The sequence below is a fragment of the Vipera ursinii genome, assembly GCF_947247035.1.
Source record: "Vipera ursinii genome assembly, chromosome: 2".
NCBI classification, from domain to species: domain Eukaryota; kingdom Metazoa; phylum Chordata; class Lepidosauria; order Squamata; family Viperidae; genus Vipera; species Vipera ursinii.
Window position 1 is genome coordinate 77,577,401 of NC_139513.1, and position 12,274 is coordinate 77,589,674.

Here is a 12,274-nt window from a genome sequence, read left to right on the forward strand (position 1 = left end):
ACATTTATTGGTTTGATAGATGAGCAACACTAACTCTGGAAATCTTCAGTCCCAAAGGAAATTAATAAATCCACATTACAGATTTAAGCCATATGGTGACCAGATCACTCTCATGAGCCAAACCACAAGGCAGTCAAGCCACTATATAAAAATAACAGAATTAAACATAAAGCTGTATTGAACTTCTCTCATATACATTTTACAGATGTCCTATAGCAGGGGTCTTCAAACTCGGCCCTTTTATGACTCATGGACTTTAACTCCCAGAATTCCTCAGCTAGCATGCCTGGCTGAGAAATTCTGGGAGTTGAAGTCCATGAGTCATAAAAGGGCCGAGTTTGAAGACCCATGTCCTATAGCTTATATAACAGTACTTTAAATTACTCTTGAAGCCTTGATGGAAGAGAAGTTTTTGAATTTCCTACCAATCTTGGCTGGAATATACTCCGTGCAGCCTGTTGCCATCTTTTCTAGCTGAGCACAACATCTCCATCGTCCGTCTATCCAGAAATTTGGGTGAAACGTTGACACCAAAGTGGTGTTGTTCTGAGTTTCTGAAATGGGGAAAATGTCAGATACTCCAAACAGAGCAGTCCTGATAATGGTAAACAACTTTTACAATAGACGTCCCCCATTGGATACCTTGTAAGTGTATTGGGATTGCCATTTCTCCTAGACAATCATTTTAATCATTACATTTGATGGGAAAGAATTGCTTCCATTACATGCTCCATCCCATGAAGCAGAAGACAGCAATTATTTATGAAATTTGAAAGCATACTGACCATGATACAGAAAAGCAAAAACTACTTTTACTGGGATTAAAACAAAGCAAAACACAAAACTTCTGAAGTTTGGAGAACAGATTTCACCATGATATTATGAAAAGATGATGAACATGCCATTGTGCTTACTACAAATAATAAGGACCAATCTTGTTTTATTTTAATGTGCTATAACATAAAAGTTGTCGATGCAGCATGTAATTTAATTAGATTCTTAGATAAACACTTATCTCTATCGTCCTTAAATACTATACCCAGCATACGGAGGTGAAATAAATTTGTTCCAGACAAATGGTACGTTAATAAATATTTTATTTTATCATTAATTTTTATAGCACTGACTAATAACATAAACATCTGGACATAAAATAGAGTCTGTGACCAGGTTAATTTCTGAAATATAAGTTTCCTTTACCATTTGCCATCAACTATTTTTTTTAAAAAAAGTGATACCAAAATAATTAACGGCTGCAGCAGGAAACAGGGATATAAAAATCACTTCAAAGCCACAAAAGTTTATATCTAACATGTATTTCTTAGCCTTAATGTTACCTTGACATACTGACATTGAATTTCAAATGAAGAGTTGACCTAAGGAATTACAGGGTGATGGGTTAGGAATTACCTTCTTTCAGAACCATGACCCATTTCTGGCAGCTTGCTAGGTTGGGAGCAAAGATGTAGAGCATATAACTGTCATGAAAAATCTGTGATGAGAGAAAAAAGGATTTAGAGTCAATTTTAAACTGAACAGGATCAGCCCATGCTTTCTGATGTGATGTTAGAAGGAAAAATGAACTTGTATTAATAAATAATAAATAATATAATGTGGTATCAGATTACTAACAAAACTATTACATTAAACATTTTGCCAAGTGAACATTATATGATTTGTTATTCTGAGATATTTGTGTGTGGTATGTGTGTGTCTAGTGAATACATTACATATATTTGCATACATTCGATAAAACATAAAAAAGCACTGAAGGCCCATTATCCCATTGTTAGATCTTCTTAGCAAAATTCCAACAGATTTCCACAGACTGGAATAGAATAGAAAGTAAATCTAGCTGAGATTCTAAAACTCCTAATTCTCCAACAAATATTCATATCTGAATTTGTTCTGTAAGAAACAGAAACCACAAGCTATTTCTATCCTGGTCAATCATGAATTGTATCACTAGAATCAAACAATTTTCTTGACTTTCTGAATGATATTATATCTGCAGCACATTATGAATTGTTCATTTCATTGCCAAACAGGAAGCTAACATTTGGGCTGCAGCTGAGGGGAAAAAAATAATTTCACATGCTATTTACATTGTTATATATCTGGCTTGCTTTAGCACAACCCACTAAAAAAAAAGTTCCACATTTCCGGCTTCCAGTTTGTGATCACGGCGCCAGCAGACATTCGCAGAGAACGCTCGCTCCGTTGCCCGGTTTTCCTCCCTTCAGAGACCCTGAAAAGGGTCAAAAGTCACCCTGGAGGGATTCCGACCATGAGGAGAACCTCCAATCGATCACGGAAGGGCTGTTTGATCTGGAGCAGCTCCTTTGGACTGACGATGAAAAGATCGGCCATCAACATGGCCGATCACTAAGCTATACCAGCTGAAAGCCAAAAGCACCACCAAGCACGATGAAAGCAACACAGAGGAATTGGGTGAGATCTTACCTTACCTTTCTTTTACCCCCAACTACTTTCCTGTGGGAATGTTTTGAAAATTTCTCCCCCCCTTGTAATGGCGGTGTTTATCTACCTGGGGAATTAAAGCTTTGAAAAGAAAAGAAAAGAATAACTAAACTAAACAACTAAATAATTGGACTTGCACCTTTTGGATATTTGGAGTCCCAAAAGTTCCTATTCCTACGGAGACCTATTACCTTATCTATTTGTTAAGCTGGGAAAAAAAATAAACTAGATAAAAACCTAACATGAGTTTGGAAAAATATTTTTACATGCTATTGGGGACATCCTGTGGCGAAGCCTGGTATAGCAAGTGAATTTCTTTTAACTGTGAGACCTGCTTACAGCCTAGATTTGTCCTTGGCACTATCTAAAAAAGATAAGAACTTGAAACAGCCGGGCGGTGAAAACAATTCCTAGGAATAGTGGAGGTGAACATTTACTGACTCTTATAAAAAATAGCCTCCACTAAAGGACTATCTGTAAACACCTTAGGAATGGAAGAATACTACCCACAACTTAACTATAAGCTTATACTTGAAACAATCCTTGAAGCTACTGAGCTAATGAATTCCAGACTGAAAGACAAAGGTTCCAACCTAAATTTACAAAATGAAGCCCTGATTTCAACTGATGAACTTACAATCCAAAAAGCAACAGAAGAGGAAGAAATTAACATCAAGACAGAGGACTTTAAAGAACAACAAGTACAATCCACTGAGAACTTTGATCGCCAAACCTTGATCTCAACTAAAAAATCTACAATTCAAAAAGCAACAGAAGCTGAAGAAAGCAACACTAAGATGGAGGATGCTAAAGATCAACAAATACAGCATATTGAGAATCTAGACAACCAAACAACAACTACAACATTGGACATGACTTCTTATCCAAGCCAGATGAAAATGGAAGAAGAAGACAAGACTGAACTGACAACAAATATACTAAACCAAACATGGAGATTTAAACTACCGTATTAGGGCAATAATTTAATGATTACAAAGGGGCCAGTTCCTTTGAAAAATTGATAACTGGATGGTCTTCCTTGATTCAAATAACATGTATAGGAATGAAGGGAGATACACCTGAGGATTTAAAGGCACTGGTATGGAAGCCTGCTTGGCACAAAAAGAAAGCCAGAGTTAGACTTAAAAAATGGGGGGCTATGGGCTATGGAGAGACTTTAAAAGATATTGTTTCAATATTTAGGACTTAGAATTACAAGGGAAATGAAATTTAGCTATTCAGCTATAGTTTTGAATTATGGTTTGAACAAAGGATACTTTATTAGTAAATGATGAGGTATTAGGATGAGAAATAGAACATATTTGTGAAATAAATTAAGAATGTACCGTATTTAAGTAAACAATATGTGTATTTTAGACATGATAACTACTACGTAATGAAATAAGGGAAATCTGGGTTATCCGAAATCTAATTATTATGGACCTTAAAGGCCAATTGGAATACTCTAATTGAAATTAGGTAAAATTTAAAAACAGGACATGGATATCTATAAGTAAAAATATATTGATGAATGTTTTAACTGTTCGTGTTATAATTAGAAGTGTACTAACTTGAATGTGATATAGTAATTAAGGGAAATAGAGAGGGAATTTTTGATGATGTAACCTAAGACATGTACAAAAGACCTTGTTATTGGACTATTGATTACCCAACCACCACGCTGCTTCCTAAATATTTGAATGTAAAATTGGAAAATTAATAAAACTTGTTTTTTAAAAAAGTCCCACATTTCCCAGAAGAAACAAAAAGTTTTCTCCCCAATTAATTACTTGTGTTTGGGGATGGGATGGGGAGTTTCTAGAGCTTTCTTTCTAGAGAAAAATGCTATTGGAAGCATTTGGTGGCAGGTAAAAATAATGGAAGCAAGAGACTGAAATAGACAAAGGAAGAAACAGCATAAAATTAAATTTTATATACTGTTCTAAAATTTGATCAGAAAGGTATTGTACAAAGCAACTGGATCCTTTCTAAAAATACTAATTAGCATCAAAAACAGAAACAACTCTGAAAATGCTATAAGCTGTTTTTGGTACAATTTCCCTCTCAACACCTAAGCAGTTTTTACCCTTTAAATCTTAAAAAAGCATTAAGCATGACTTGCAAGTTGGATGTACTGGTTATGTTTAGGATGATTGCAATGGCATATGTTACTTACCTGGAAAGGATATTTATAGTGACATGGAACTGGGATGTCACTTTTCACAAGTTCTACACATTTAATCTTGGATAGTTCAATTGAACCCTTTAGAATTCTTTTTTTCTAAGAGGAGAAAGAAAATACAAATTACAATTAGACTCCATGATAGGTTTCATTGCTTACTTGACATTACACTACCAAGTCTTTAAACATTCAAGGAAAGTATTTTAGCAAGGGAAGTGTAAACAATGTATAACATGTTATGATTTTCAGCATAAAACAAAAAGAGAGAGAAGAAAGAAATATCTAGGGAAATGTCTAATTAAATTTCTGAACATGTAGGTGACTTATTTCCTGAGAAATAGAGGGGGGGTTTCCCCCCTCTCTCTTTTTCCTTGGTGGATCTAGGAAGCATCAATGGATTAGCTTGTATATTTTACTATAAAAGCTGCATTGAACAGGAAGCCAAAAAGCAACAACTATAATAACCCTGCTGTCCATTTATGCCTTGCTTTGAATGATTCACAGCCCTCTTTGAAAGTAACTGATTTCCTGCTTCGATTTTTCTACAGCCGAGATGGAATTTTTGTTATTCATTTCAGAGAGAGCTTAAATGTGGAGTTTCAGGAATAATTCTTCTAATGTGACAAGCAATTGATCTTATGCCTTTTCTATCAGAAACAAATCTAAGTGGCTTACAAAAATGACACACAATTATGCAATTCATAAGAAATGGCATTATCATATAATCACAAGAAGAACATCAGAAGCATCTTTGACTGAAGAAAACTTTCACAAATTGGGAGGATAGATTTTGGTATAGTTTTCATTCACATATAATTAAGCCTTACATAGCCCAAAGCTGTGTGATATCATGTTTTTTCCATGCTTGAGGATGACAACTTAGTCCAAATAAATTGTCAGTCAGATTCTATTTATAGGTTATGGCATTCACATTCACCATATGTGAATCTGCATATGGTTTAGAAGGACTGACACAGTTTATCTGTCATCCATTATTTAAAAATGCATCCCGAAGAATGCTATACCCTGATATAAAAGGTTCCTGCACAATTCCTGAACAGGGCATGGTGAAGCACTGGTTAAACATTAGACAGACAGATACCTCTGGGAAGTAAAGTATCCAACTCTTCCGCAAGTCGCACCCCAATCCAAAATAGACAGGGAGGGCATGACCCACCAATTGGAAAACTGCCAGCAGCAGTCAAATTTGACCAATGGGTGCTGGGCCTGATTATGCTATTGCTAACATCATCAATGAAGCATCAGAGAATGCTGCTTCCTCCTCAACAGAGAAGAGGAAAAACTTTAAAGCTCAAACACGGGAAGATGAACTGAAGAAGGCTGAGTATGAGACAAAAGATGCTTCATAAAGACAAACTCTCTAAACTCATGTCCTCTAAAGGCAGAGGACTGGATAGTTGATTCTGATTTTGGATTACTCTAATTTAAGCAATTTACAGAAGAAATTTGTTCTGAGATTTTTCTTCCAAACCAAACTTTGCCCCAAACCAGGCAAATGATAGCAAAATAAGCCTGCTATCCTAATGTGTCCCTTTGGTTATAATTACATTTGTTTGGGGTTTTTTTGCCCTCACTTGTAAAAAGATTTTATGCAGTGTACAGCTTAAGCTGTAAATGTGAAAACAGCTTCTCCCTGGTTTATTTTCAGCAAATCCTTGATACGTATATCAATATTTATTGTGAAATAAAATACTCTGCATATGTTTAAATGCACTAAATTGTTCCATGAATTCCTGTGAAAAAGAAATCCTGATGATTATGTAGACATAGTCAAACAATTTTCTTGACAACAGAATAGAGATGGTTTGCCATTGCCATTTTTCTGTAATATTTTTCAGTTGCCTAGTTTGCTATGTCAATTTCCATCACCCCATTTTTAATGTTTATCCAGTGATTCAGAGGCTGCTGAATTTGCTAAAGAATAATTGGGATGAATTGATACATTATTTATTGAGTGTATTAGTAGTACAACCTCTACTAATTACAAACTCCAAGGGATTAGAAATAGGAAATATAAATAAACAAACAGACTTGATATGACTGTTAATACTTGCAGGCATTGGGCCCAAACAACAATGAAACATCAATATCCTTAGAGCCAACTTGATTAGCCTTCAGCTGTATGGCTTTCCAATTTGTTGCAATAAAGCAGACATGTCAAACTCGCAACGTCACATGACATTGTGCAATGTATCGGGACGGTTTTGCCATTGCCGGCAATGGGGTGGGTGCGTCCGGCCCGCGGGCTGGCAATTTGACACCCCTACAATAAAGATTCAAGTCAAAGTTATGGTTTCCCCAGTAGTAATGTATAGCTGTGAGACTTGAACTATAAGAAAGGCTCAGCACCAAAGAATTGATACTTTCAACTTGTGGTGCTGGAAAAGATTCTTGAGAGTTCCTTGGACTGTAAGGAGATCAAATCAGCCAGTCCTAAAGGAAATCAAACCTGTTCTTTAGAAGAAAAGATGCTGAAGCTGTAGCTCAAATACTTTGGCCACTTTACAAGAAGAGAGGACTCATTGGAAAAGACTCAAATGTTTGGAAAGATTGAAGGCAAAAGAAGAAGATGATGGCAGAGGATGAGATTGTTAGATAGTATTATCAATGCAATGAACATGAATTTGAGCAAACTTCAGAAGACAGTGGAAAACAGGGGAGTCTGGCATGCTATGGTGCATGAAGTCATGAAGAGTTGAACATGACTTAATGATTAAACAACAAAAAATCAATACCTACAGAAGCAGTCCAAACAAAACTGTTACATTGTATTTTCTGAGTAAATATATATTCCAGTCCTGATTAGGATTGGAATTAGGACCTGGTTCCATAGAGGTTTGCACGAGGCAGTGTCAACTCAGGTGCTAGACTAAATTGATTTTTATAGAAGCATCTTTGACTTCTTTGATCTTCCTAAATTACTTTTATTCAATCTGGGAATAAAGGCTGTGATCTGGGTATCAGATAATATAGTCTCTCAGTACATTATTTAATCTATTTAGAACACCAGAAGCTAATGCAGAAGAGACAATTAGAACTTTGATATTGACCTTCAGATATCAAATACCCTTTTGTTTTTTTTTACTCTAAGCCATGGGTAAGAATAATTAATCCTTTAGCTTTTAAATTTACTACAATCATTTTGCAAACAATTTATGTAGTTGTCTTTATCTTTCATTGTTGATGTATGTACAGTATTTTGTTTTATTTAATTTTAATATTTAATTATTATTATTTAATAATAATAATAATAGCAGAACATCCAGATTCAGCCATAGTTTCATTCCATATAGCATTAACCTTGTGAACTCTCAAGCTTCCTCCTTCGGTTATATATTCAAGATGGACAGTATTTAATATTTATTTGTTATGTAATGTAGGGGTGTGGGTCTATACATATGTTGTATATGGTATGGTTAGGTGTGTGTCACGTATGTGTTTCACTTTGAGAGCGGGCAATTAAATTTCATTTTTCATGTGTGCCGTTGTGCCCACAGTAAGAAAAATGACAATAAAGTTTCTTATCTTATCTTATCTTATCTTATCTTATCTTATCTTATCTTATCTTATCTTATCTTATCTTATCTACAACAACAGATCTGAAGTAAATAGGAATCACAAAGTTACCCACCACTAGTCATCTCTAGCTGGAGTTTATTCCCAGTGGGTCTCTCTACCAACAAATTGCAAGACATACATAGCAGTTAAACTATTTAAAATTTCCTTCAATTAGCACATCCTGTCTTTGAAATTATCTTATTCTATAATAATAATAATAAAATTGGAAGGGACCTTGGAGGTCATCTAGTCCAACTCCCTGCTCAGGCAGCAAACCCTATACCATTTCAGACAAATGTTTGTCCAGTCTCTTCTTAAAAACTTCCAGTGTTGGAGCATTCACTGCTTCTGGAGGCAGGTTGTTCTACTAGTTAATTGTTCTGTCAGGAAGTTTCAACTTAGTTCTAGGTTGTTTCTCTCCTTGATTAGTTTTCATCCATTGCTTCTTGTCCTGCCTTTGGGCGCTTTGGAGAATAGCTTGACTCCCTCTTCTTTGTGGCAGCCCCCGAGATATTGGAACACTGCTATCATGTCACCCCTACTCCTTCTTTTCATTAAACTAGACATACTCAATTCCAGCAACTGTTCCTTATATGTTTTAGCCTCCAATCCCCTAATCATCTTTGTTGCTCTTTTCTGTAATCTTTCTGGATTCTCAACATCTTTTTCACATCATGGTGAGCAAAACTGGATGCAGTATTCCAAGTGTGGCCTTAGTAAGGCCTTGTAAAGTGGTATTAATATTACACGTGATCTTGATTCTATCCCTCTGTTAATGCAGCCTAGCACTATGTTGGCTTTTTTGGCAGCTGCAGCACACTGCTGGCTCATATGTAAATGATTGTCCACTAGGGCTCCAAGATCCCTGTCACAGTTACTACTATTGAGCAAGGTACCACCTATATTATACCTGTATATTTGGTTTTTTTACCTAAATGTAGAACCTTTTTTCACCATTGAATTTCATTTTGTTAGATAGTGCCCAGTGTTCAAGTCTGTCCAGATCCTCCTGTATCTTAAGCCTATCTTCTGTAGTGTTGGCTATTCCTGCCAGCTTGGTATCATCTGCATTTGATGAGTTCCCCATCTATCCCCTCATCCAAATCGTTGATGAATTGTTCATTTCTTGGGTTTTATTTTACCATATATATTTTTCTCTTTTTACTTTTGTCTTATCTATCTAGCACGCTGGTATTTCCTGTTTTTTTTAATTCTTAATACAGTAAAATACAAAAGAAAGGTTTTCACTAAATAGTGATAATACAATAAAGAACATAAAATCTAAATATATTATTCTGATTAAATAAACTCGACAATGATTAAATAAAAATACAAAATATGTACATAAAAATATCTATATAGAATTAATTCAAATGTTGAACTTATCATTAAATCTGACCATATAGAAACCTTAATGTCATCTTATAATTTTTAGGATACTAACATTTTTCAAAGACAGATAGAAAGTTAAAAACCTGGATCCATTCCTTAAAAGCAGCAGAATAATTTTTAATTGACATAGAATTATTTTCTTTATTCCCTTTTAGATGCCCACAAGGGCTCTAAAAAGAGAACTCTTAATAATATTGGAAATTCTATATTTTATGAATATAAGTCAACATTACATTGGAGAAATATTAATATAATTTGGGAAAGAAATATTAAAGTATCTGTTAATTTGAAATAAAAACAAAGTTACAGTAGACCCTGACCAAATCATAGAATTAAAGAATATTCTTAATCACTAACAAAAGAAGTTCTAAATGTCTGTCCATTTTTAAACATTCTTTAAGAGTTCCAATAAATCTGAAATAATACTGTCTGATGAATTAGTTTTATTTTTAAATCATAAGAACCATATTTCACTTTTTAAACATCTGGACTCATTGATTCCCAAAACTGGATATACTACCTCTGCTTTCCATAGTTATACAACAAATAATTTTATTTACCTCTTTTATATCTTTTAAAATTGGATTCTTGGCTTCCATTTAAAGTGTAGAATGTCTTAAAGAAACCAAAATTGCCGGTATCTTAGAAGCTATTAGCACATTAGCCCCTCCAAAGTGTTTAGTTACCTATATTACCAACTGTATATGGAAAGTAAGTCAAACTTGAAAGGCAATCTTTCAAAATCTTTACAAAAAGAACCCATTAAAATATCAAGTGATTTAAAGTATTCCAAAAAACATGTTTCCTACTATTTTCACATTTAGCCCTGGTATTTCCTAATGATCCAAGTACTTATCTTATTTAACACAGTTTAGCTTCTGAGTGCAGATACGATTGACCAATGCTGCTGAAGCTGAATTATCAGAAAATACTTTGTACTGCTTCAGGTTCCTCCACCATCCCCAACCTTTTTAAAAACTAAAATAGCCTGGGCAGTTTTATTCATGCTCTGGGAGCAACTATATTAATCTCTGGCAATAAATTGTAAAGCTTTGTGCCTTCGAAGTTGCTTTTTGCAACTAACGCAGCAAAAAGATTCTTACCTGGTCAAATGGTAAGTGCATGTTATAGTACAGCTGTTGTAGTTTCATGTTTATTTATAGGAAAAACACAAATGGCTATTTTTAAACTTTCAGGCTGGATGCAGCATATGACTTGGATCATCTTTTTTAATGGGAACCTACCTGCCTGTTAGGTTTGGCATTATAGTAAAGATTTCCTCGGTGATCCCTGTAATTGTCCAAAGCTTTAACAGATTAGTAGTATGTTTAGATATTTTGATATTCTGTTTTCTTTTTATAGTCTACAATGCAATCTTAAACTATTTATAAACCATTTTGAATGTTAAATATTAAACTAAACTAAACAAAGATAGCCTATGAAAAATATCATCAGATGTCAAAGTACAGGGGATGAGGAAGAACCATGAGCATTTCAGGTGGCTTGATGAAGACAGCTTAATATCTGTAATTTAAAATCAATCTCATCACAGAGATTAAACACAAACAGCAATAAAAACTGCATTTGGAGGTATTAAACTATAATTGCCAATAGCCATTCAGAGACAAAGAAATTGAAAATACAAAGACCAGCTGAATCTCATACTTTACAATAGTAAATCACAGTATAGTCCAGGTTGCTGTGTCAATAAATGAATTTCTCTGGGAGGATTTGTTGTTTAGATTTGCTTTACTACTTTATTAGTTTTACTGCTGGTTACTAAATTATCCGTGTATAGGGATCTACTTCCCAAATTAAAGTTGGATTTTTTGACATGAACATAACTATCTAAAAGTGGGTGTAAATGATGCTGTGGCCAGCCTAGGGATATTTAAGGAGATAATTAGACAATTCAGAACAGAGCAAATTAAGCTGCATAAATCTTGAACTTGGTACAGAAGAGTCAAATGATAAGAGCCTAGGAATATAATTTATATTGCCAGGACATTTTGTAAACAACTAAAGAAGAAATCTCTTTAGTGAAGCAAGCAGTAAAAACAATAAAGGAAAAAAAAGACAGTTTTTAAATATCTCCTTTGTATTTCACTTTTCTCTCCCCCAAAACTAATCTTTTCTAATTGTAGAAAGATGTCTACTGCGTATGAGAGAGAATAAATATAGAATATAATTTATGGGTCTTTACCCAGTGTTGAGTTAATTTCTATCTTTGAATTGGCAGAAAACTATACCAGTATAACATCTGCAGTCTTCATGACTGAATCCTATCCGTAGAGGACATAAGGAATGGCCTGAAAGAATGGAGGAAGAGTGGCTACCATGGCAACAGCCAGATAAGCAGAACGTGAGCCTGGGCCGAGAAAATAACTTGAGAAAACTGTCTCAAACAAACCTCTCCTCTCACGAAGACAAAGGGAAGGACAGAGGAAGTACTTTTAGATTTTCAAGGTTCTGTTTCCATATCTATTTAAATAAAATTAACCATAACCTACATGGTATAGGCTTCTTAGTCTGGTCTAAGAAAAACCCAGCAAGTTATCTGTTCTGAACTACAGTCAAAACTGGAGCAATGGAATATCTCTCTGCAGGTATAGTCTTGAGAAGATCCCAAAAGCACATTGA

At 34.7% G+C, this 12,274-nt stretch overlaps 1 protein-coding gene across 1 annotated transcript in view; it reads right to left on the reverse strand.

The window, feature by feature from the left end:
* The window catches only part of ITK (IL2 inducible T cell kinase), a 40,583-nt gene that overhangs the window by 16,862 nt on the left and 11,447 nt on the right, over positions 1–12,274 (reverse strand). The window contains exons 2-4 of the mRNA XM_083353557.1: positions 4,658–4,762; positions 1,411–1,492; positions 426–554 (exon numbers count right to left, since the gene is read on the reverse strand). Coding sequence (XP_083209683.1) covers positions 426–554; positions 1,411–1,492; positions 4,658–4,762 — 316 coding nt within the window. The remainder of the gene's footprint in view (positions 1–425; positions 555–1,410; positions 1,493–4,657; positions 4,763–12,274) is intronic.